Here is a 27,362-nt window from a genome sequence, read left to right on the forward strand (position 1 = left end):
TTTCGGACCATAAGACGCACCGGACCATAAGACGCACCTAGGTTTAAAGGACAAAAACCAGGGAAAAAAATAATATACTAAACCTGGTGCGTCCATGGTCCAGGGACATCTTGAGCATCTTCTCCCTCCCCGATTATTATGTCCCTGTGTCCCCCTTATAACTTTTGTGTCTCCCTTGTGTATATATACATATATATATATATATATATATATCTCTATCTCTCTATCTATCTATCTATATCTGGATAGTGTAATGGTTAAGGGCTCTGCCTCTGACACAGGAGACCTGGGTTCGAATCTCGGCTCTGCCTGTTCAGTAAGCCAGCACCTATTCAGTAGGAGACCTTAGCCAAGACTCCCTAACACTGCTACTGCCTATAGAGCGCGTCCTAGTGGCTGCAGCTCTGGCGCTTTGAGTCCGCCAGGAGAAAAGCGCGATATAAATGTTCTGTGTTTGTTATATGAGCCCCCAGTCTCCTTTCTTGAGTCCTGTGTGTAGTGGCATCAAACACTGAAATGGTACACACACCTTCCCTTTCCCTGTAAATACAGCACCTGTCCTAGTACGACACACCCCTATCCCCTCAGCACATGACACCCCTGTTCCCACAGCATATGACATCTCTGTCCATCCCAACACATAACACCCTGCCCCCCCAGCACATGACACACATGTCCCTTGGCACCTCCAGCACACAACACCATGTCCTCCCAGCACATGGTAACCCTGTCCCCCATCATGACACCCTACCCCCCCCCCCCCACACACACAGCGAACGACACCCCTGCCCTGTATGTCCCTCATCCCCTCACCCCATGATATACCTCCCCAGTGCATGAGACTCTGCCCCCCAAAGAGCACATGACACCCCTGTCCTGTATCTGTCCCTAGTCCCCTCACCATGTGATGCGGCCCTCTCCCTGCACATGACACTCCTCCCCTGTCCCCCCAGCACGTCATTGTCCTCAGGCATCATTCGGCCATAGCTTTGCATCAAGTGCAAACCTATGGCCGCTGGGGTAACCTTCAGGAGTGAGGGAAAGATTGTACCTGGGAGCTGGAAGGAGAAGCCATCCGGATCCCCACAGCTGCAGCGATCGCAGCCCATACTGCACACAGCCCGCATCGACTGGGAGAAAGTTGCAGAGTATCCAAGCGCATCCCAACGGACCTGCAGGCGGTAGCATAGCACATAACGGGGCCACATTGCTGTGATGAGTAGCGGTGAACCTTCATTGTCTTCTGTCCCGTGTCCGCCGCCAGATGCCTCGTGTCCTGGTGCGTCCCCCGTCAGCTGTACAGTGTCCTGGTGCGTCCCCTCTTCTGTCCTGTGTCCGCCGTCCCCTCCGCTTTGGGTCGCTAGGCAACTGGTCAGGCTGTAGCTTACCACATAACGGGGCCACAATGCAGCGATGAGTAGCGGTGAACCTTCATAGGGAAGCCGCTCGGGGGTCCGTGCACGCAAGCCGAAGTCTCTCTGCCTTCACTTCCGCGTTAGTGACGTACGCGGAAGTGAAGGCAGAGAGAGAGACTTCGGCTTGCGTGCACGGACCCCCGAGCGGCTTCCCTATGTAGGTTCACCGCTACTCATAGCTGCATTGCGGCCCCGTTATGTGGTAAGCTACAGCCTGACCAGTTGCCTAGCGACCCACGCGGGGAAAGCGGGGGGGACGGCGGACACAGTACAGAAGAGGGGACGCACCAGGACACGGTACAGCTGACGGGAGACGCACCAGGACACGAGGCATCTGGCGGCGGACACGGGACAGAAGAGGGGACGCACCAGGACACGGGACAGCTGACGGGGGGACGTACCAGGACACGAGGCAGGGCGGACACAGGACAGAAGACAGGGGTCACGTGAACACACATGGACTCGGCACAGCAGATGGGGGAAATGGGAAAGAAGACTGGGACATAGGGCGGAGACTTAGAATGGGGCAGACATGCGGCCAAAATTGTTGCATTCGGACCATAAGACGCAGTGACTTTTTCCCCCCATTTTGGAGGGAGAAAAAGTGCGTCTTATGGTCCGAAAAATACGGTAATTGAATCATGCCTGGCCACCTTTAGTCAGGTGAAATCAATGACAGGATTAGTGAGCATCTATGTTTACATCACCCAGAGTGGATTTTCTTTGAGACATAGAAAACTGTAGCCTAGGGCTTTGTGTGTGGCAAGTGAGTTGCTAGTTGCCGATAGCAACCAGTCATATTAAAGCAGACCCAAACCAAACATTTTTTTAATTAAAAATATTTAGTTGCACCACTCTGACACATACAAAGATAAATAAACACTCCTTCAAACCTATGATAATTTCACTGCATGCTTTTCACCCTTCTCTTTTCATAGCTAGGATTATACTGGGGGCAGCCATTAGCAATTCCTCCATTGCCGGACACCATCTACTCCACCAGTTTGCCGGAAAAATTCCGGCAATTTGAAAGGAAGGGAGGGGTTCCTCCAATAAATGTAAAATATTTTATATTTGTCATCATGCAACTGAAAAAAGGCTGCTATTTATTATTATAATTTAGAAAATAGATTTTATTTCTGAAATCTTGTATTTTTAATTTGGGTCCACTTTAATTGTTTCTGTTGTACTGTAATGCTGGGAACACGGTTTCGTTTTCCCACACGATAGATGCGTTCGATTAATAAATTCAGTCATGTCCGATATACCGCTTGATCATTTTACCACTCGATTCCTCATAGAAGTGAATGGAAATGAATTCTAAAATATATATAAAATTGTAATCCGATCCCTTGCCGATCGCAAAATGCTAGGAACAGTGAAACTTATGGAAACCGCGGGAAAGTGCAATCCTTTTGCAATGCAATTTTACTCCTGAGCCTAATTATTGTCCTGAGATGTTTACTACATGATTGAGCTCCTATACTTTGTATAGGCGCAACGGAAAATCGCATAGAAAGTGCACCGCAACCCTATTTTTCCCAAGATTCAGCAATTGCTAACACAAAACGCACCACAATTGTGTCATCCACCCAACAGATCGCTGCCAGATCGCTGCGGAATGGATGTAGCAGGAATTGGGAAGTAAGGCGATCGCAGAGCGGAAAGGGGCCCTTATGGTTTGAGCAATAATCATGTACTTAGAAGGCAAGAAGTTTTGAATCAGATTGATACCATTGGCTAACTTAAAAGAATAAGAACAATACCCTACTGTACTTAGAAGGCATAAGGGCCAGTTTCCACTACCAAAGTGATGCGAATGCGGCTACCTAGCTGCATCGCATCACTTCCGCATATCCTGATGCGGAAGTGAATTGAATAGATAGGATGCGTCTGCGGACTAATGCGGCCGTGCGAGAATCTGCAGCATGCTGCAGATTCTCGGATCGCACCGCTCCGCACAACATGCACACAGTGGAAACTCCTCCATTGCTGTGCATGTGTTTCAGCACACCTGCGGTGCGATGCGGCTGTGTAGCCGCATCGCACTGCTCCTAGTGGAAACGGGCCCAAAGTGTACATAAAACAAACAACCTAGTTAAAGAATCTAGAGTGCCAATATGAGCAGTAATCAACACTGTCGACCCCGCCCCCCCTCACCAAGTGGCAAACAAAGGTGCACACTGGATCATTGGCAGTAGGTTAGTTGTAAGACAGTAAGTGTTTGCTGAGCTGAAGTTTTAGAGCACAAAGTGATGGCAGTGCCGATTAAAGAAGGTCCCAGTCCACTCAGGCGGGATTTATTACAGTCATGTTTGCTCATGCAGGAACCTTTCATTGCCTGTATTGTAGAAGGTTATTGACTCGTAAATGTTTTATATGCCTGCCTGGTTCCAATTAAAATAATTTTTGATATGATTTGAGATTACATCCTCATATTTCCATTATTGTACCAAACCTACACAGCATTTAAGCGCAGCCACTAGAGATAAGATAATGCTGCACTTTATTGTATTTTGTGTCCCTGTTCAATAATCATTGACATAGGACATCGGCTACATAGAAAGCATGTATTTTGTGTTAACCATATAATGTCCATAAGTGCTAAATGGTTTAAACACTTAAAGTGAACCTTCAGACTAAAAATCTACTCCGCAGCACTGAAACCGCTTGGTGTTTCTTTAACAGTTTCACAGCATCAGAACTTTGTTTTTCTTACCAAAGCCTCGTTTTTAGCTGCACAGAAGCTAAGCTCCGCCCCATCAAAGAAAATTGCCTGGGCATTTTTACACTGATGCTGTGCAAAGCATGATGGGATTTCTGATGATGATGTTCTTGTTGCTTAGCAACTGGGAGAGGTGATCAGGACACAGGACAGTTGGAACTGTGTCTCATGCTCACCGTCACCTCCTTTCAACCAAAAAGATGGCTGCCACCATGAAATCACAAACATTTGCCTGTTCTTTTAAAACAGGGTGGGTAAGAGATTATATTACCTATCTATTTTAATTAACATAACTAATGTAACTTCATGACAGTATGTTTGTTTAGGCTGAAGTTCCTCTTTAAGTGACAAGACAATATACTCTCTACAGTGCAGTGGAAGAGGTCAGCGCTGTATAAATCAGGGCTGTGGAGTCGGAGTCAGAGTCGAGGAGTCTGAGTCGGGGCAATTTTGTGCACCCGGAGTCGGAGTCATGGTTTCAGAAACTGAGGAGTCTGAGTCGGGAGTCGGAGTCACATGATTTTTGTACAAAACACACAGCCATGTTAAGTATTAGACTAAGGAGTCAGAGTCGAGGAGTCGGAGTCTGAGCAATTTTGGGTACCCGGAGTTGGAATCGGAGTCGTGGTTTCAGAAACTGAGGAGTCGGAGTTGGAAGATTTTTGTACCGACTCCACAGCTCTGGTATAAATACTAAATAATAATAAACCAATGAGGTATAGATTGGCTGCAGCCATTTTAGAACTAGGACAGTCCGGAGCTGGAGAGGAGAAGTTGTGTTTGACGTGACAGCATTCTTGTCAGGGGAACATTGTGAATGGTTTACACACACAAGTGATTAGGGAGGAGAAGAAGGTGCGGTGTGACAGACGTTCCCCTGAATTATCCGGCAAAGAGGCCGCACTCCTGGAGGACATCCAGTCCTAAGCAATGGAGAACAGCAAAGACTCATAATTACAATTTCTCGACTAAATCTACAAAGCTAATAAACATATGCGGAATCATTAAATAACCGTTCAAGAAATGTTTATGTAGCTCAACGTCTTAACAGGGGCGCAACAATAGCTGGAGGGCCTCAGCACAAACATTTTTGCGGGTGATCTCATTACCATGCAATTCCATGTTTCAGGGAAAGAAAAAACATATTGATCAGCATGACCAGTTCTGTACATATGTGCCCGTCCATTGCACACGCACAACTGAAGCGAGAGGGATATGCAGGCTGCCATATTTATTTTCTTTTAAGCAATACCAGTTGTCTGGCTGTCCAGCTGAGCCTCTGCATCTAATGCTTTTAGCCACAGACCCTGAACAAGCATGCAGCAGATCAGATGTCTCTGACACTATTGTCAGTTCTGACGAGATTAGCTGTGTTATTCAGACACTACTGCAGCCAAAGCAGGGCTGCCAGGTAACTGGTATGGTTTGAAAGTTAATACTTATGGCAGCCTCTATACTGTTCTCACTACAGTTGTCCTTTAAAGAGGTACTCCAGTGAAAATAATGTAATAAAAAAGTGATTACTTTTATCAATAATTATGTATAAATGATTTAGTCAGAGTTTGCCCATTGTACAAGCTTTCCTCTCCCTGATATACATTCTGACATTTATCACATGGTGACATTTTTACTGCTGGCAGGTGAGGTCACTGGTTGGAGATGCTGCTTTGATTTTTTAGCAGTTGGAAACAGCTGTTATTTCCCACAATGCAACAAGGCTCCCACAGTGTGATGTCAGAACCATGGTCCTGACATCACACTGTGGGATGTGTTTCACCACAAAATCATGGATAGAGGGAAAACTGCAGCGCTGGATCCCAGGGAGGTAAGTGCTGGGCTGCTGCAGGCTCTCTAGCAGCATGATTTTTTCCTGGTTTTAGGGTCTAAAAGCCTGCACATAAAATCAGTTGCTGCACATGGACCGCTGAAAGAAATCTGACAAACGCTTGTCAGATTTCTGATCGCAAACGCGCTCCTCTTCATACATGAGCGGGGCTGTTCTGTGTCTGCATGAGTAAGGTTGCACCGCAGGTGTGGCCATGCTGCATACAGAGGAGCACAGTCTCGATCTATAGGAGGGGTCCAGGCAGCCGCGCTGGTCAGGAGGATGGAGTAGGAAGGCTCTGCAGGATCCAGAGACTTCCCTCTTCTTGGGTATCTGTTGTTTGACCTGAGGTTCAATGTGAATAGGGTTTGGGAGTGCTTTCTAGCACTTGGTGGTTTCACACGGGTCAGCAGAGAGTATAATGAATATGAAGGGCTTACCACTGCATCCAGGAACTCAATGCATCGCTTCAGCTCCTGCCTTGAGTCACAAAACTGTCTGAAGAGTAGTCTTCCTATTGGCTGCTTTTCACAGACAGTGCTGTAATCTCTTTCTGGGGGGAAGAGAACAAAAGAATGGAAAGTTAGAATATTAAAGTGAACCTGAAGGGAAATAAAAACAAAAAAACAAACTTATGAAATGATTAATTGTAGCACTGAGCTTGTATGCTCTTCCCAAATCTGGGTAGGTTTTCTCCAGGCACTCCGGTTTCCGCCTACATCCCAAAAAATACAGATAAGGTAATTGGCTTCCCCCTAAATTAGCCCTAAACTACGATACAAAATACACTACATGATAAATACATACTGTAGACATAGGACTATAGTAGGGATTAGATTGTGAGCTCCTCTGAGGGACAGTTAGTGACAAGACAATATATACTCTGTACAGCACTGCAGAAGATTACAGCGCTATAGAAATACTAATGCCATACCGCGTCCGTATGACTGGCCCCACAGACTAACATTGCCCTGCGGTGGGCTGCGGTAAAAACACAGCACCAGTGTGAAAGCGCCCTCAAGCATGTGCAGCACCATATTGCACACAGAGCTCCTCAACAACCTGCAGAGTAGGTAGATCATGTCAAGCTTGTCTTTTCCAACATACCTTTCAAAACTTCAATAAAACACATTAAAATACAACAAATAGTTCGCAATCTGCCCCGAAAGATCTGCTACAAAATCACAGAAGCACTTTTCTCAATTTATCCTTACAGAGAATTTCTGCAAAACATCTTATTTTAGTAACTCCTACATTATGCATAGAAGATTAGTCATATCCAGGAGATGCATTGTCCTCATATCTCAGGTACATGACCTTTCTCTTTAACGCTTGCTTTAGTGAGGAGAGATATTTTGATTCACATTAGGAACATCTATGTCACTTTGCTCATCTCCATCCCAACTGCTGAAATATTTAAAGAGAACCCGAGGTGTGTTTAAAGAATGTTATCTGCATACAGAGGCTGGGTCTGCTTATATTGCCCAGCCTCTGTTGCTATCCCAAACCCCACTAAGGTCCCCCTGCACTCTGCAATCCCTCCATAAATCACAGCCGTGCTGTGAGGCTGTGTTTACATCTGTAGTGTCAGTCTCAGCTGCTCCCCCGCATCCTGCATAGCTCCGGTCCCTGCCCCCGTCCCTTCCCTCCAATCAGCAGGGAGGGAAGGGATGCAGGCGGGGACTGGAGTTCTGCAGGAGGCGGGGAGAGCAGCAGACTGACACTATAGAGATAAACACAGCCAGCTCTGACAAGCTGTTTGTCAGCAGCATGGCTGTGATTTATGAGGGATTGTAGAGTGCAGCGGGACCTTAGGGGAGTTTGGGATAGCAACAGAGGCTGGGCTGTATAGGCAGATCCAGCCTCTGTATGCAGATAACATTCTTCAAACCCACCTCGGGTTCTCTTTAAGCAAGCTCTGAGAAAGTAGACTGTGCCTGTACTCTGGGGTCTCTCAACAGTGAGTACGGATCACACGGCAATGGTCGGGAAAAGGGGAGGGGGGTGAGAGGTGGTTGGGAGTGAGAGTGAGAAAGATTGAGAGACCCAAGATCCAATTTAGATATAGCAGGGACACTTAAAAATATTAATATGTCTGTCAGGAGGTCCTCAGGTGGCTCGCTCATCTGCTTGTGCAAGCAAGAAATTTTGGATCAGGATGATACCATTTATTGGCTAACTTAGAAGAAAAGCAGTAAGCTTTAGACTATAAAGCCTTCCTCAGACTGTTTCCTGTATACTGACAAAACTCAGAACACAGCACATAGACACTGAACATTAAAAAGGAGATACATTGTTCAGCAATAAATGTCATTGGGTGCCTAAGTACAACATCAAGAGTGTCTCACAGGGATGCTAGCTAATTTAGGATTAAAAGACAAGACCACTTGTTTGCTTGAACGTCACATTCCACAAACTCGTGATGAGGAGAGGACAACGACATTTATTATAAAACAATGTATCTCCTTTTTAATGTCCTGTTTTGTCAACATTGTATACAGGATTCAGTCTGAGGAAGGCTTCATAGACGAAAGCTCACTGCTTCTCTTCTAAGTTAGCCAATATATGGTATCATCCTCATTCAAAACGTCTTGCTTTTACTGATGGCTAACACGGTACAGCACTCTCCTGCTTCTACTCATCTGCTACTGTAAATGGTTCACATTCCAAATCTTGAAAGAGGTCTGTAGTCCAAGCAAATCTCTTTTTAATTGGGATCTGCATTCTGCACCAGTGGCATGTAGAGTAATGAGAGGGTACTCAGTACTTTTAGGCCTTCTTCTAAGCCCACCTCTGAGCAAACTTTGAGTGTAGCTTCAGATAGAGTGGAAAGTGTTAGAGCTGGGCTGAACAAATCCCAGGTGCCAAGGAGTCAAAATGCCTTAGACCCCATTCCCACTCAGGCGCTTTGAGCCTGCGTTTTACGCTTTGCTGATCGCCGGCCATCAGCAAGCCCTGCAGCACACGTAACCTTACTGGATTACTTACACTACGGCAATTACGGTTTCCGTCAATGGTAACTGCACTGCATGCAGCATTTTCCCAGTGATTGTGCTACGCCTCTCATTCACTGTAATGTGAATCGCAAAACGCAAACTCACTTTAAAAGCATATATATATCTGTGATCTTTGTACTGTTAAGATCCATGTTGGATCAATGTACCCGTCTTTTCTTGTGCTTTAAAACAATATATATATATATATATATATATATATAAATACAGAGGGTGCTGCAGCACACAACAGGAAAATAGTGACAGGGGCTCTTGGTTACGCTAAGCATATAAATGAGCGGTGCTCATAGTTCAGTTAGTAGCTAGTAGAAGGTGAGGTGTTTTTAAGGTGAGGTGATAAAAACGAGCATTTTTGCCTGGTTAGAGTAGGACTCACCAGATCGGGGACACTTTGGCGCAGTTGGTGAGCTTAAACGCGTTAAAGCGTAACCAAGAGCCCCTGTCACTATTTTCCTGTTGTGTGCTGCAGCACCCTCTGTATTTATATATTTCTTATGGAGATTGGGGTTCTCCAGTGCTGCGTGCATGCTTTGCATAGTATTGCATAAAAATCGGTTTGTGCTGCTCATCCCTTTGCTTATATATATATATATATATATATATATATATATATATATATATATATATATATATATATATATATATATAGAGCACAAAGCTTCCATTCCATCACATCATCCACACCATTACACCACCACCACCAGCCTGCACAGTGGTACCAAGGCATGATGGATCCATGTTCTCATTCTGTTTATGCCAAATCCTGACTCCATTGAGACTCATCAGACCAGGCAACATTTTTCCAGTCTTCAACTGTCCAATTTTGGTGAGCTTGTGCAAATTGTAGCCTCTTTTTCCTATTTGTAGTGGAGATGAGTGGTACCGGGTGGGGTCTTCTGCTGTTGTAGCCCATCCGCCTCAAGGTTGTGTATGTTGTGGCTTCACAAATGCTTTGCTGCATACCTCGGTTGTAACAAGTGGTTATTTTAGTCAACATTGCTCTTCTATCAGCTTGCATCAGTCGGCCCATTCTCCTCTGACCTCTAGCATCAACAAGGCATTTTCATCCACAGGACTGCCGCATACTGGATGTTTTTCCCTTTTCACACTATTCTTTGTAAACCCTAGAAATGGTTGTGCGTGAAAATCCCAGTAACTGAGCAGATTGTGAAATACTCAGACCGGCCCGTCTGGCACCAACAACCATGCCATGTTTATAACTGCTTAAATCACCTTTCTTTCCCATTCTGACATTCAGTTTGCAGTTCAGGAGATTGTCTTGTCCATGACATCTTCCGCAGCTCTGTGCAGAGTATAGTCTTGTCACTTAACTGTCCCTTAAAGAGGCTTACAATCTAATTCCTACCATCGTCTTATTACTATGTACTCAATGTATTGTGTAGTGTATGTATTATAGTCTAGGGCCAATTTAGGGTGAAGCCAATTAACTTGATCTGTATGTTTTGTGATGTGGGAGGAAACTGGAGTTCCCGGAGGAAACCCACACAGACACAGGGAGAACATACAAATCCGTGCAGATAGCCCTGGCTGGGATTTGAACTGAGGTCCTAGTGCTGCAAGGCGAGAGTGCTAACTACTATGCCACTGCGCTGCCACATATATTCATCTATTTCTATCTATCTATGCTTTTTGTGGAGTATGGCAGGTAGGCTGTACCACCATCCTCCAGCAGAGCAGCAGCAGGCATGATCTTGCCGCATGAGGGGGGAATCCCGAGGGATGAGGGACAGTCAGAGGCCATATCAGGGGGGCTCGATGGGCAGCAGATCAAAGCAGATCATATTCTAAATGGCACCTGGTCACCCCCTAATCTTGTTGCGCCCAACACCTGTTCTAGCCGCTACTGGTGTGTCAGTGCCTACTGACGATCCGGCACCAGTGGACTTTTTCCAGCTGGTTGTTAGAGATTGTTGCTCTATGTGGTTGAGCAGACAAATCTGTATGCGCAACAATGTTTGTCAAAGAACCCCACCCAATATATAGAGACATAATGGGAGCCCACCACTGTGCCCAAAAATAAAACGTATTTTGGCCCGACACTGAGCATGGGCATAATTCAAAAGCCACAATTAAAGATATACTGGCCCAAGGACATCTTTCATAATGCACCCCTCTATTGAGCTACAATGGGCAGTCAGTGGCATGAACCACTGTCACAAATCATACATTTTAATGACAATTCCCTATGTGTACCAACAAATGACCCTGCCCATGGCAGGCTTTTCAAGCTGAGGGCCCTGGTGACCCACTTTCCCTGCAGCATTTAGAGAAGCCTATATCCCAGAGCATGATGTCGAAAGTGAAGGCTGAGCAGAGCGGTGGCCACAGGGGGGCGCTGGAGGGGGATGGTGCTGTGACATATGTGACAGCGCCACAGATAAATTATTAGTAAAAGAAAGGGGGAAAAAAAACCTCTGGGTTCAGGGCTACTTGAAGGGGAAAACAACTCATTGGCTGAAATGGTTAAAGAGACACTGAAGCAAAACAAAAACAAAAATTAGGACATAACTTGTATGTGTAGTACAGCTAAGAAATAAAACATTAGGAGACGACAGAAGTCTAATATTGTTTCCAGTACAGGAAGAATTAAGAAACTCCAGTTATCTATGCAAAAGAGCCATTGACCTCCACGACTTTCAAAGTCGCAGAGAGCTCTGTCTTCAGAAGCTTGTTATCTCAAATGTCTGGCACTGTATCTTCTTCTCAGCAGAGGACAAGTCAATAGTTTACCTGCCTGCTCTGTAAAATCATTTAGCATGCTGTGTAAACTGCAAATATTAGAGAATGATGCAATGTTATAAAAACAACTATATAACTGAAGGTTCTTTTCCGTTAGCCGGGCGCAAGCACTAGGTGGCGCTAAAACGCCGGCGATCGCTGGCAGCAGAGTTACATCTTTCCCTACTATCCATGGCGGACTGGAGGGGGAATAGTAATTGACGCCACCTAGTGATTGCGCCCGGCTAACGGAAAAGTACCTAACTGAAAATAAAACTATGAGAATATTTTGTTTGCTACTAATGTTCTATTAATTATCCGTACTACACAACAAATTCATTATATCCTAATGATATATCAGCGGTTTCCGATTTTGTGCGCGATTTTTTTTAGCACCTCCCGGCGCTTACCTGCGCGTTATTGCAGAGTGAATCGTTCTTTCACCCGGAAAATAATAAATACAATGTATTTATTCATGGAAGCGCTGGGGAAATCGCTATACAAATCGCTTTTTCAAGTGCTTTGCGATTTCCCTATATCTTCCAGAGGAAAATCGCCCAGAATATGGTTCAGGCAGCGCTTTGGTGAGCGGATCGGTATCGAATCACACATATGTGAACACTCTCATAGGGAATCATTGCACAAGCGCTTTTAGGGCGATTTTAAAAATCGACGGAGCTTAGAGAAACCCAAAAACGCTCTAGGTGTGAACAAGTCCTCACTCAGCATGCCAGTGTGAAAGGGGCCTAAACGAACTACTCAATCTGTAAATGTAGACAATGCCTTTTATTGGTCACCTCAGTATATCTCTAGTCACAAGTTATCAAGAAAACTTTTACTTATGTTTAGTCACTGCAGCTTGTCTGAAAAAAACACACACGAGTTTTCTTGAAAACTTGCAAACAAAAATATATTCAGCTAGCCAGCAAAGACTGCATTTCCATCACTATTATCTACACCCAGCAGCAGACGACAGGCCGGCTGTGGTCACAACACGCAATTATAATTAGATGCTGCAAAGAAGCTTTTGTAGAGAAGCGACTCACCAATTTCCAAGTACCACACTATTACACAGTAACTGCATACCAATTATCTCTAATACAACCCAGAAAGCAATAAAATCCGGACAGATGTTCCAACCCTTTCCTGCTTAATCCAAAAGGGAAAAATTCAAGTGTTGCATAGGTTTTCTGTGCTTTACTTTTACTGTCACCAATGGACTAACTATAGGGGATGCTATATGGTTTGTATAGGACACCGAGAGTGTTCCCAGTGTCCTGTAAGGACATAGAATTCCTGATCTCCTCCCCACTCCTGGTACTAAGATGCTGTGGCCCTTATTCAATTCACTTTCGCTTAAAGAGTAACTGTAGAGCATAAGATCAAAAATCAATGTTTTATATTTATCTAGTAACAAGTAATAAGGATGCTAACCAGGCAATCCAAAAGTTAAAATCACTATTACTTTTCTTGTTGATAAATTATCATTCCCCAGTTTACATGACTCTTTATTTGGTACACAGAAAATTTGGTACACAAAAGAGAAGTTTCAGGGCATGCGGGGTTGTCTTTTTTTGCTTCTCTACTTCCCCTCAGACTAATGCAGCCTGATTGGCTGAAGCCTCTTTCCCTCCTGGTTTCCCCTCCCACACCTCTGTTCCTCTCTGATTGGCCAAAATTTCTCAGGCTGAAACAATGCACTTTTTATAGTGAAGGGCGGGCAATTCAGGCAGAGGAAACTAAGGGCGGATATAACATCAGGACTGGCTTCAAAATAGCCACAGTAAATATGGAAACTGTCTAGAATAGGATTCCTTTTGGACCACTATCGTGAAAATTTTTTAAATTATAGAGAGACACCAAGCACTTCCTAAAAATGAAATTTCCACTTACCTGGGGCTTCCTCCAGCCCACCGTAGGCCGCAAGGTCCCCCGGCATCCTCCTAGCTCTTCTCCCAGTCCCCGGCTGGAGGCTCCGTTAGCAGACGACTTCAGCCTGAAGTCTTTCGGTCTGCTTCTCTCTTCCTGTTGAGCGTACTCACGCCGGCCTGCTACGCGTCATCACGCCCACGGGCGTGAGAGTCCTGTTCTCTCATACTGAACCACGCAAGCGCTGGACTCTCACACCAGCCAGCGCGAGTACGCTCATCAGGAAGAGGGAAGCAGACTTCAGTCCGAAGTCGTCTGCTAACGGGGCCGCCAGCCGGGGAACGAGAGAGGAGCCAGGAGGACGCCGGAGGACCTTGCGGCCTACGGTGGGCTGGAGGAGGCCCCAGGTAAGTGGAAATTTTATTTTTATGAAGTACTCGGTGTCCCTTTAAATAGATATGAACATATATACAAATAAGAAGTACATTTCTTCCAGAGTAAAATGAGCTATAAATTAATTTTCTCCTACGTTGCTCTCACTTATGCTGGGCATAGACGGTACGTTTATGCGGCGGAATCGAGCCAGCGGCTCGATGCCGACGCGTCACCTCTCGCATAGATTCCCACTCATCCTCGCGGGCACTTCCTTATCAGTGCTTCGTTTTTGCCCATTGTCCGCCCACGGGGATCGAGCCGGGAATCGATCCATGCGGTGATCGGGCACGTCGGAAATTATCAATCGAGCCATCAGCGGTTCGATTGATAAGAAAAAAACGTACAGTCTATGCCCAGCATTACAGCAGGTAGTAGAAATCAGAACAGAACTGACAAGTTTTAGGCCAGCCCATCTCTTCAAGTGGGATTCTCAGCATGGCCTTTTTTATTTTTATTTATTGTATTTATCAAGTGCCAACATATTAGGCAGCGCTGGACAATAAATACATACAATGGTACAAAGGATGACAGACCTAACAAGGTTATAAATCCATCACAGGAAAAAGCTATACAAGGCAAACAGGGTACAAGATACATGATCGTGTGATTTTGGGCTGGTTAGGTAGGCCTAGTAATACAAGTACAAGGCTGTCATAGGAAAGGAGCACACTATCATGTACAATACACTAGGGAAGGTAGGACCCTGCCAAAAGCTTACAATCTACGAGGAGGGGAGGTGGACACATTAGGTGTGGTAGGGGTGGGATTGTTTTGCTGCTCCATATCAACTCGTACAGGGGCCCAAAGCTCCTTAGTTACACCACTGCCTTATACCTTCCTAGTGCTTCTGGGTCCCTATCAGTTGTCTGGGTTTTCTACTCCACGGGTCTAAAGGAAAATGATCTGCAACTTAGCTTTCTCTGCTCAATCAAGCTTGCTGATTCCAGTCATTCATGTAAACACACACGTTTTGGCTGTACAAGTCAATTCCTCTATGCATGGTTTGTGCAGTGAATGGATTTTTTTTTTTGTATGAGCAGAAGCAGAAAGCTTGAGTGAACAGAGAAAGCTAGCCTGTGAGTCATTTCCAATCAGTCAATGGAATAGACAATCATTAGTCCGCGTTATCAAATGACCGAGGATTCAACAGAACAAGGAAGTAAGGTTTTATTTAATATATTTTACCATCAAAGGTACACTTTTGATTGCTGTGAGCAGGTTGTATCTGATTTCCTTTGGCTGCTCTAAATGAGGAAAGGAATCCTATTTCAGGGCTTAGGTCCACTATAAGCACATAAAATACTGGTGCTGAGGTTTGGCACTGACTGGCCTCAGGATGATGAGGCTGCAGAAGAGGCCACTACACTGGGGACCACAGCAATCCAAATGACGTGTGCACAATGACCTCTCGTTGGTTTACAACAGTTTTTGAATGAAAGATGTGTTACTCTGGCTATAAACTAGGGACATTTTTCCTCCTCGAAGTGTAGCAGACGGTATTCTACAACCGGAGTGTTCTCTCAACTATTCTAACATCTACAAACAAATCCACCTCAGCCTGTTGTGGGAGTGCAACAAGCTGTTACACAGAGAACACCACCGATCTTTACACCATCTTGTTTATGTTAATGCAACATTTGCTTCAAATTAGCCACAAAGCAGAAACAAACAAGGATGGTGTATCTGCTCTGGGATAATATTAGACACAAAACAATAACTTCTTTAAAAAGAAAAAAAAAAAAAAAAAAAGCAAATGGGAATAACAGCTGTGCTTGAAAAATAAAAAAGGAAAAATAAGCTTCACTGACTTTCAATAAAACCATTCAATAAAGCTAAACATTGCTGCTTAACATTGTAAAGTGACCGCATGCGAACACTTTGTCATAGTTTTTTTTAAAGTGGTTTATTCTGTTTGCGCTTTTACGAGTCTAAAAGCTTGTGCACAAGAAGCTTTGACTTCAGGTTTCTTTCTGATGTCAAACTGGAAGGAAAAAAATACCATATACACCTGCAAAAATCTAGCTACTGGCGTTCACATGAAAGGTTATGTTAAAATGACGGCTGAACTGAATAAAATATCCTTAGGGGAAGTATATATGTATCTTTATCTTCAGCTCAGCTGACATTTTAACATTAGTTTCAGTGGACTTCAAATTCCTTCTGAAGTCAGTAACTTAGTTTATCAAGGTGTCCAAAGAACTTTACCATCAGTTCAAAGTCAGGATAAAGTAACAAACTGACCTGAACGCAAAGTTCCATGTACACTGTCCGAATACTTTCTCGGTCACACTGACCCCAGTCCACTGAAAATCTCCAAGACGTTTTAATAAATCACAACTAGTGGTAGGTAAACACAACTAAACTTTCTAAAGGATGGATGTAAGAATGCGCCTCTTTTATTTTCAACTGAATGGTTGTTTAATGTGTATTTGAATAATGATTTGTGTTTTAGTAGCAGTGCAGTAACAGCTACCCACTGAATTTAGTAGAAAAGCAATTCAAATGCACAACACTGGGATATCCAGAAAGGTATCAAAATGTGCCCATCAATGGTGCAGTTTTTAGCGAACAATCTTCTATTTGATAGGATCATTCAGATCAATATAAAATATGGTATTTAATCAACCCACGACCTCAGAGAATCCAACTTGTGAGCGTGTCTAAACCAGTTACAATTATTGACCAAAAGCCACCGTCACTCAAAGGACTATAAACGTATACAATTTTTATTTTATGTATACATTTATATTTAATTTTTCAGCTAGTCGTATGAAAATCTTGTAGATACCCAACCATTACAAACAAATGCCAGATGCAATCGGCTGGAGCGCTCCCACTCATCTCAGGCACCCCTGAACTCTCACCACACATACATAGATCGGCCAATCTTATTGTACCATGATCGCGTGAGCGTGACTTCAGCTGAGGCCACCGGTACTTTATATCAAACTTGAAATCCAGTAATAATTGGTTGTAGCAGAGTCCACTCCTAAGCCTAGGTAACTGCCTGGCTTACATCAACAGTACTGTAGTCCATGCAGAGTTACTATCAGCACAATTGTGCATACACCATTGACTGAACCCTGTTCATCACCAACAACCAGATCTCTGCATCCTAGTTGTGCCAGCTATGCAATGGAGAATTGCCAACAACAACGGCATCTTAGGTCCGCCTCTCCGGTCCAGACCAGTTTGGAATTCACAGCTCCTGAGATTCGGCAGCGCTGGTACAGCTTCCCAGAACCTGTAGCCTTGTGAATAGCATGGTGCCCCCCGTGGTTAGACAAGTACCTAACGGGCTGTTGAGTTCACATCACCAAAAAAACTGCTCACTGGCTGGACGGCCAAAGATCAGTCTGATAGTTTGAGAGGGCAGTCACTTTCCTTGCTATGGTATATCTGTCCACGCCCACACAGTTCTTGACGAAAGATCAATAATGTGAGTATTTTTACCGCACCCAACCGCTGGACAATGAAAGTCTATGGAGACTTTCATACTGCCACGGTATGGCACGATGCAATGAAAGTGACGTTTTCATCGCATTCCCGACACTAGGAAAAAAAACTACATTAACGTGCGTACTTGCATCACTCTGTCGGACCGGAAGTCATGTTACTCTATGGTAATGTAGAGACTTAAAAACTATTGGCTTTGCAACGTTGTGGCAGCATATTTTAACAATACACTTCCGTGCACTTCTGCGTACCCGAAGCAGGAAGTGACGGCAAGCGCGCATCACTTCCTGCTTAGCTGACGGACAGACAGGGAATACCGTGTAGTAACGCGGTGTTCCCTGAAATCCTGTTTCTGGTGGTGTGGCAGGTGCGATGTACTGCAACACTGGCGCCATTTTTCAGTGTGAAACCGGCCTTCACCAGCATCTATTTTCATATAATAGAATCTGAATAATCTGATCAAAAAATACAATAGTTTACTAAAAATTGGACCGTCAATGAGCACCTTTATGCTTCCATCCCCTGAAGCCCTCCAAATAGGAGTCATACATAACATCTGATAAATTTGAATCCTTCAAGTAAGGTATTTAACCACTTGCCGACCGCCTACTTCATATTGGCGGCGGCAAAGTGGCAGCCCCAGGACCACGTAACGCAGATTGGCATCAGGTCCTGGGGCACTCTCTGGCCGGGGATCGCGCGCTGGGATGCGCGCGCATCCACCGGCAATAGGCTCCGCCCACCCGCGACGTCAACCCGCCGGCCAATCGGAAGCGCCGGCGGGTTGTTAACCCCGCGATCGCCGCTACAAAGTGTATAATACACTTTGTAATGTATACAAAGTGTATTATACAGGCTGCCTCCTGCCCTGGTGGTCCCAGTGTCCGAGGGACCACCAGGGCAGGCTGCAGCCACCCTAGTCTGCACCCAAACACACTGATCTGCCCCCCCCTGCCCCCTGATCGCCCACAGTACCCCTCAGACCCCCCCCTGCCCACCCCCCAGACCACCATTTGCACACAATCACCCCCCTAATCACCCATCAATCACTCCCTGTCACTATCTGTCAACGCTATTTTTTTTTTTAGTCCCTAAACTGCCCCCTGCTCCCTCCTGATCACCCCCACACCCCTCAGATTCTCCCCAGACCCCCCCCCCTGCGTACTGTATGCATCTATCCCCCCTGATCAACTGTCAATCACCTGTCAATCACCTGTCAATCACCCGTCAATCACCCCCTGTCACTGCCACCCATCAATCAGCCCCTAACCTGCCCCTTGCGGGCAATCTGATCACCCACCCACACCAATAGATCGCCCGCAGATCCGACATCAGATCACCTCCCAAATCCATCGTTTACATCTATTCTCTCCTCTAAACACCCACTAATTACCCATCAATCACCCATCAATCACCCCCTATCACCACCTGTCACTGTTACCCATCAGATTAGACCCTTGCGGGCACCCAATCGCCCGCCCACACACTCAGATTGCCCTCAACCCCCCCCCTTATCGATTCGCCAGTGCATTATTTACATCCGTTCTTCCCTGTAATAACCCACTGATCACCTGTCAATCACCCCCTGTCACTGCCACCCATCAATCACCCCCTGTCACTGCCACCCATCAATCAGCCCCTAACCTGCCCCTTGCGGGCAATCTGATCACCCACCCACACCAATAGATCGCCCGCAGATCCGACATCAGATCACCTCCCAAATCCATCGTTTACATCTATTCTCTCCTCTAAACACCCACTAATTACCCATCAATCACCCATCAATCACCCCCTATCACCACCTGTCACTGTTACCCATCAGATTAGACCCTTGCGGGCACCCAATCGCCCGCCCACACACTCAGATTGCCCTCAACCCCCCCCCTTATCGATTCGCCAGTGCATTATTTACATCCGTTCTTCCCTGTAATAACCCACTGATCACCTGTCAATCACCCCCTGTCACTGCCACCCATTAATCACCTCCTGTCACTGCCACCCATCAATCAGCCCCTAACCTGCCCCTTGCGGGCAATCTGATCACCCACCCACACCAATAGATCGCCCGCAGATCCGACATCAGATCACCTCCCAAATCCATCGTTTACATCTATTCTCTCCTCTAAACACCCACTAATTACCCATCAATCACCCCCTATCACCACCTGTCACTGTTACCCATCAGATTAGACCCTAATCTGCCCCTTGCGGGCACCCAATCACCCGCCCACACGCTCAGATTGCCCTCAGACCCCCCCCTTATCAATTCGCCAGTGCAATATTTACATCTGTTATTCCCTGTAATAACCCACTGATCACCTGTCAATCACCCATCAATCACCCCCTGTCACTGCCACCCATCAATCACCCCCTGTCACTGCCACCCATCAATCAGCCCCTAACCTGCCCCTTGCGGGCAATCTGATCACCCACCCACACCAATAGATCGCCCGCAGATCCGACATCAGATCACCTCCCAAGTGCAGTGTTTACATCTCTTCTCTCCTCTAAACACCCACTAATTACCCATCAATCACCCCCTATCACCACCTGTCACTGTTACCCATCAGATTAGACCCTAATCTGCCCCTTGCGGGCACCCAATCACCCGCCCACACCTCAGAACGCCCTCAGACCCCAGCCCTGATCACCTCGCTAGTGCATTGCTTGCATCTATTTCCCCCCTCTAATCACACCTTGAGACACCCATAAATCACCTCCTGTCACCCCCTAGCACACCTACCCATCAGATCAGGCCCTAATTTGCCCCGTGTGGGCTCCTGATCACTCGGCCAAACCCTCAGATCCCCCTCAGACCCCCTTCCGATCACCTCCCCAGTGCATTGATTGCATCTATTTTCCCCTCTAACCGCCCCCTGAGACACCCATCAATCACCTCCTGTCACCCCCCTAGCACTCCTATCCATCAGATCAGGCCCAATACATCCTGTCATCTAAGAGGCCACCCTGCTTATGACCGTTTCCACAAAATTTGCCCTCTCATAGACCACCTGTCATCAAAATTTGCAGATGCTTATACCCCTGAACAGTCATTTTGAGAAATTTGGTTTCCAGACTACTCACAGTTTTGGGCCCGTAAAATGCCAGGGCAGTATAGGAACCCCACAAGTGACTCCATTTTAGAAAGAAGACACCCCAAGGTATTCTGTTAGGTGTATGATGAGTTCATAGAAGATTTTATTTTTTGTCAAAAGTTAGCGGAAATTGGATTTTTATTGTTTTTTTTCACAAAGTGTCATTTTTCACTAACTTGTGACAAAAAATAAAATCTTCTATGAACTCACCATACCCCTAACGGAATACCTTGGGGTGTCGTCTTTCTAAAATGGGGTCACTTGTGGGGTTCCTATACTGCCCTGGCATTTTAGGGGCCCTAAACCGTGGGGAGTAGTCTAGAAAACAAATGCCTCAAAATGACCTGTGAATAGGACGTTGGGCCCCTTAGCGCACCTAGGCTGCAAAAAAGTGTCACACATGTAGTATCGCCATACTCAGGAGAAGTAGTATAATGTGTTTTGTGGTGTATTTTTACACATACCCATGCTGGGTGGGAGAAATCTCTCTGTAAATGGACAATTGTGTGTAAAAAAAAATCAAAAATGTGTCATTTACAGAGATATTTCTCCCACCCAGCATGGTTATATGTAAAAATACACCACAAAACACATTATACTACTTCTGAGTACGGCGATACCACATGTGTGACACTTTTTTGCAGCCTAACTGTGCTAAGGGGCCCAAAGTCCAATGAGTACCTTTAGGATTTCACAGGTCATTTTGAGACATTTGGGTTCAAGACGACTACTCACGGTTTAGGGCCCCTAAAATGCCAGGGCAGTATTGGAACCCCACAAATGACCCCATTCTAGAAAGAAGACACCCCAAGGTATTCCGTTAGGAGTATGGTGAGTTCATAGAAGATTTTATTTTTTGTCACAAGTTAGCGGAAATTGATATGTATTGTTTTTTTTTTCACAAAGTGTCATTTTCCGCTAACTTGTGACAAAAAAAAAATCTTCTATGAACTCACCATACCCCTAACGGAATACCTTGGGGTGTCTTCATTCTAAAATGGGGTCACTTGTGGGGTTCCTATACTGCCCTGGCATTTTAGGGGCCCTAAACCGTGAGGAGTAGTCTAGAATCCAAATGCCTCAAAATGACCTGTGAATAGGACGTTAGGCCCCTTAGCGCACCTAGGTTGCAAAAAAGTGTCACACATGTGGTATCGCCGTACTCAGAAGAAGTAGTATAATGTGTTTTGAGGTGTATTTTTATACATACCCATGCTGGGTGGGAGAAATCTCTCTGTAAATGGACAATTGTGTGTAAAAAAAATCAAATAATTGTCATTTACAGAGATATTTCTCCCACCTAGCATCTGTATGTGTAAAAATACACCCCAAAACACATTATACTACTTCTCCTGAGTACGGCGGTACCACATGTGTGGCACTTTCTTGCACCCTAAGTGCGCTAAGGGGCCCAAAGTCCAATGAGTACCTTTAGGATTTCACAGGTCATTTTGCGACATTTGGTTTCAAGACTACTCCTCACGGTTTAGGGCCCCTAAAATGCCAGGGCAGTATAGGAACCCCACAAATGACCCCATTTTAGAAAGAAGACACCCCAAGGTATTCCGTTAGGAGTATGGTGAGTTCATAGAAGATTTTATTTTTGTCACAAGTTAGCAGAAAATGACACTTTGTGAAAAAAAAACAATTAAAATCAATTTCCGCTAACTTGTGACAAAAAAAAAAATCTTCTATGAACTCACCATCCTCCTAATGGAATACCTTGGGGTGTCTTCCTTCTAAAATGGGGTAATTTGTGGGATTCCTATACTGTCCTGGCATTTTAGGGGCCCTAAACCGTGAGGAGCAGTCTTGAAACGAAATTTCTCAAAATGACCTGTGAAATCCTAAAGGTACTCATTGGACTTTGGGCCCCTTAGCGCAGTTAGGGTGCAAAAAAGTGCCACACATGTGGTATCGCCGTACTCAGGAGAAGTAGTATAATGTGTTTTGGGGTGTATTTTTCCACATACCCATGCTGAGTGGGAGAAATATCTCTATAAATTGACAATTGTGTGTTAAAAAAAGAAAACAATTGTCATTTACGGAGATATTTCTCCCACCCAGCATGGGTATGTGTAAAAATACACCCCAAAACACATTATACTACTTCTCCTGAGTACGGCAATACCACATGTGTGGCACTTTTTTGCAGCCTAACTGCGCTAAGGGGCCCAAAGTCCAATGAGCATCTTTAGGCTTTACAGGGGTGCTTACAATTAGGCACCCCCCAAAATGCCAGGACAGTGAACACACCCCACAAATGACCCCATTTTGGAAAGTAGACACTTCAAGGTATTCAGAGAGGAACATAGTGAGTCCGTGGCAGATTTCATTTTTTTTTGTCGCAAGTTAGAAGAAATGGAAACTTTTTTTTTTTTTTTTTTTTTGTTACAAAGTGTCATTTTCCGCTAACTTGTGACAAAAAATAAAATCTTCTATGAACTCACCATGCCTCTCACTGAATACTTTGGGATGTCTTCTTTCCAAAATGGGGTCATTTGGGGGGTATTTGTACTATCCTGGAATTTTAGCCCCTCATGAAACCTGACAGGTGCGCAGAAAAGTCAGAGATGCTTGAAAATGGGAAAATTCACTTTTTGCACCATAGTTTGTAAACGCTATAACTTTTACCCAATCCAATAAATATACACTGAATGGGTTTTTTTTTATCAAAGACATGTAGCAGAATAACTTTCGCGCTCAAATGTATAGGAAATTTTACTTTATTTGAAAACTGTCAGCACAGAAAGTTAAAAAAGTCATTTTTTTGACAAAATTCATGTCTTTTTTGATGAATATAATAAAAACTAAAACTCGCAGCAGCAATCAAATAGCACCGAAAGAAAGCTGTATTAGTGACAAGAAAAGGAGGTAGAATTCATTTAGGTGGTAGGTTGTATGACTGAGCAATAAACCGTGAAAGCTGCAGTGGTCCGAATGGAAAAAAAGGCTCTGGTCCTTAAGGGGTTTTATGACTGCAGTCCTTAAGTGGTTAAAATGATTTCTAGTCAGAAACTCCGCATTACTAGCTGAAAACTGGCATTTTTGAAGGAGATCAAGATGGCAGCCTCATTCACTCACTGATGCAAAGTGAGTTCACACACTGGAGCCTCAGATTATATCACACATGATGCTGTCATTTTAATTCTTAAAGGGGATACGGAACCGTTAACTGAACAGTTCATCCATTAACGGCTAAGCCTGTTGCTGGAAAAAGTTTTGGTTGCAGTGAAACCAGCATCTCTGAGGAGAGGTAACCAAGGAAACCACTTGTGCTAACATGTGCTCCATATAAGTCACTATGAGAGAAGTGGATATTGTGATTGAAACTACTTTACACAGGTAATTTACCTCATTGTTGTTCTAAGACGACCTCTAATTTTCCTTTTAGACGTTGACTCATGTGACAGATCTGTCACTAGTGTTCGTTGCGGCTGTCACAATACATTTGTTCCTTAACGTAAAAAGTCTAGTTATAAAAATGGCCCCGATTCAAAAAGCTACGGAAAGACAGAAATGTTATTGTTACTACCGATGACAACGTAGCGTGTTGACCAAATAGGCAACCCATCTTAGCAAAGTAATGCATGCACACACTGTTTCCTGGTTAAAGGGGACCCCAACGCTTGCACAGCACACAATGAAGTTTTCATTCCACATAGAAACGCTGTAGAAATCTACTGCTCTGAGCTGTGTGTGTTTGTTTAGCTACATCAGAGAGTAATTAGAATTATCAGTAGCTGTAACTCATAGCACTGTGGCTCTGCCTGTACAGGAAAAGACTGCTGCTTTAACCCTTTCCGTGCTCCTTTCAATGTTAACCCAGTTAAAACTTCAGGTTATTTTAGGATTTCCATAAATTGTAATCTTTTAGAGCAGAGAGGAAGTTCTGAGTTTAGATCCACTTTAATTTACACCCCAATTTAATTCTACAACAGTTACAGGCAAGAACTCATTTTATTATAATACAAATAATATCGGGTGCCTAGCACCCATTTGGGAACACAAAGGACGTCACATTTAAAACGGATGGCAAACATGACTTTCATAACTATACAATTATAAATCCGAATGTGTTCTCAGCAAGGACACAACATAATCCTCCTTTATTGGAGGAGACCTCCCCCCTCAGTGATGAGTCTCTCGCTCTGTTTACAGTGCAAACTGCCAGCAAACAGCCAAATTAAAGCACAAAGCGTACATAGGAAACGTATTCATCCTCCATGTGTTCTTTGGAGGTCAACACCAGTGAGATGAGTTAATGTTTAAGTTCACTCATTCAGAGGGGAAGGTCACAGTGGAAATATTCCCTGGTCTGCCATGTAAGCCAGCAGCTGATGTCAATTGGGAGCTATCGACTTAGTTCAATGTCCCTCAGAGCACAGTATTAAGAGTTTACATAATGCACACTGTGTGCTGCCACTTGTACAAACCCCGCAGAACACTGCACCGGTTGTATAGTTCAATTAACATCACCGAATTTACATTTTTATGATAGGCTCCAGGCAAGCATAAAAAGATTACACCAAATCCACTTCTGTAATCATTTGAAACAACGTTTTTTAGTCAGTTGTTGTCAGCATTGTTTTATGTTTTGGCTTACAACATTCTAAAAATTGTAGTGTCAAAAAGGCCTTAATTGCTACCTGTGAAGACACTTGCTCCTCCTCCCCCCCGGAAGTCAAGTGATCGTCGCACTTTGTGGGAATCTGAAACATCAGATGTGCCATGACTGTTGTTGCCGCACATCGCTAAAAGTTATTCACGTAAGCGCGCACTTGTATCTGTCACGAGATTGCGGAAATGATCGCTCCCTGCTCAAAAATCACCGGCCAACAGAAAAAACGTTGGAAAAAATCACGTGATGGGTACGGGCCTTTAGACAAATATGGGATTTAGGCATAAGGGCTAGTTGACACTGAGCGCTTTGGTAGCGTTTTGCTGATCGCCGGCGATCTGCAATACGTTATTCTTCACTGTACAGGAAAGTGATTTTAGGTCTAGTTCACACTGGGCACTTTGGTAGCGTTTTGCGGATAATCATCTGTGATCAGTAAAAAGCTGTTTTTTCACTGTACAGGAAAGAACCTTTTAGGAGTGATTACGTTTTGGGATTCTAGAACATTGAAATGCAATTGCTCCAAAAATGCTGCACGCACCATCAGCAAATCGCTAATCACTGGCGATCGCTACAGTGTGAACACTATCATTGATTTGCATTAGTAGCAGCATTTTGCTGATCGCCAGTGATCAGCGAATTGCTGAAAAAAAATCGCCCAGTGTGAACTAGCCCTTAGAGTGATTGCGCTTTGTGATTCTTTAAAATTTGAAATGCAATCGCTCCAAAAATGCTGCATGCACCATGTTTGAGATTTCAGCAAATCGCTAATCACTGGTGATCACAACCATTGACTTGCACTAGCAGCATCGCTTTGCTAATCGCTAGCTGCCAAAGCACCCAGGGTGAACCAGCCCTGATGCAACAACTCAAAAGCACTTATTTCTTGCCTTCTAAGCTCAGGTACCTCAGATGATATTAACCAATCAGTTCCTTGTTCCAGCAGAAATAGAGGTGCAAAGGCACACTGGTGTAGGCAACAGATACTGTACATGTGGCACCCTTCCGTTTGCTCTATAATTACAAGCCACTACAGAGAACACACCCTAAAGAGCGATGACATCTCAGGCACAAAAGGCCAAACTCCCACCATTTCTATTACTGCTAATACAACCACAGAGAAGCTAATTGCAATGCGCAAATGGAAAGCTGCACAGGGATATTATCCGAGGGAAAGTGTACTTTTTGTCACAGACAATTCGCTATAATGATATTTACTGTACCTCATAGCGAGGACTTTATTTTCCCTGCACATAAAGCATATTATAACAACAGAAATATGATCAGCTTGAAAAGTACAAATGACTCACATGTATATATAAACTCGCTAGGGTCTCACGTTTCAGAAACTATGCATAGCTCCCTTTGCTTTAACCCCTCATGATTAACATGTTTAGGTACCCTGTGTAACCTCTGAGGCATGGCTGCCTTCTCTTGTGCTGCCTTTACAGCGTGATATTTATTAGGCCCGTGCTTATAAAAATAAATACAAATGTAGAAACCACAATAAAGAACCGTTTGTGCTGTAAATTAAATTAAACCAAAATATACCAAGATGCAGGCCGGTGTTCTGACAAAGGATATGATTCCCAGCAGGCCAAATGGAACCAAATACAAACCGAGGAGATAAACAATTCTATCGGTAGTCTTATGCTGGGTGCACACAATACGTTTTATTCCGCTCGATTTTCCACCAGATCGTTTCTCTTATTTTTCGCTCGTTTTTCTTATCTTTTTCCATTTACTTTTATGAGAAATCGAGACAAGAAACGACCGGAAGCCAAATTGGACATGTCGGAAATTATCTATCGAACCCATCTATCGGGGGTAAAAACGTATGGTGTATTCCCAGCATTACTCCTAAACAGGACTTTCTTGGAACCACACAGCATTATTTTGTGTAAAATCTAAACAGAGAAAAAAAGATTTGGCCTTGTTTCCATCTATGCGCTTCTGTCCGCTTTTCAGCAACATGTATCAATCTGTAACAATGATGTGCTGAAAAAAAGCGGACAGAAGCGCACCAAGTGGAAACAAACCCAAGGTTTTTAGCCTAATGATAACAGGTAATGTGTGTGCTTATATTGGCATTACGGCATACTTTCATTGTGCTGTACTACGTGGTGTGACTTTTCGGCTCAGTTGGGCTGTGATTTCATCCCAATGCA

The 27,362-nt window shown here is 44.4% G+C and overlaps 1 protein-coding gene across 2 annotated transcripts in view; it reads right to left on the bottom strand.

Moving 5' to 3' along the window:
• GRK4 (G protein-coupled receptor kinase 4) overlaps nucleotides 1-27,362 on the bottom strand; it is a 332,370-nt gene that overhangs the window by 137,891 nt on the left and 167,117 nt on the right. For both annotated transcript variants that reach the window (XM_068276336.1, XM_068276328.1), the window contains exon 3: nucleotides 6,406-6,518. In XM_068276336.1, coding sequence (XP_068132437.1) covers nucleotides 6,406-6,518 — 113 coding nt within the window. The remainder of the gene's footprint in view (nucleotides 1-6,405; nucleotides 6,519-27,362) is intronic.

The sequence above is a fragment of the Hyperolius riggenbachi genome, chromosome 1 (genome assembly GCF_040937935.1).
Source record: "Hyperolius riggenbachi isolate aHypRig1 chromosome 1, aHypRig1.pri, whole genome shotgun sequence".
Taxonomy (NCBI): domain Eukaryota; kingdom Metazoa; phylum Chordata; class Amphibia; order Anura; family Hyperoliidae; genus Hyperolius; species Hyperolius riggenbachi.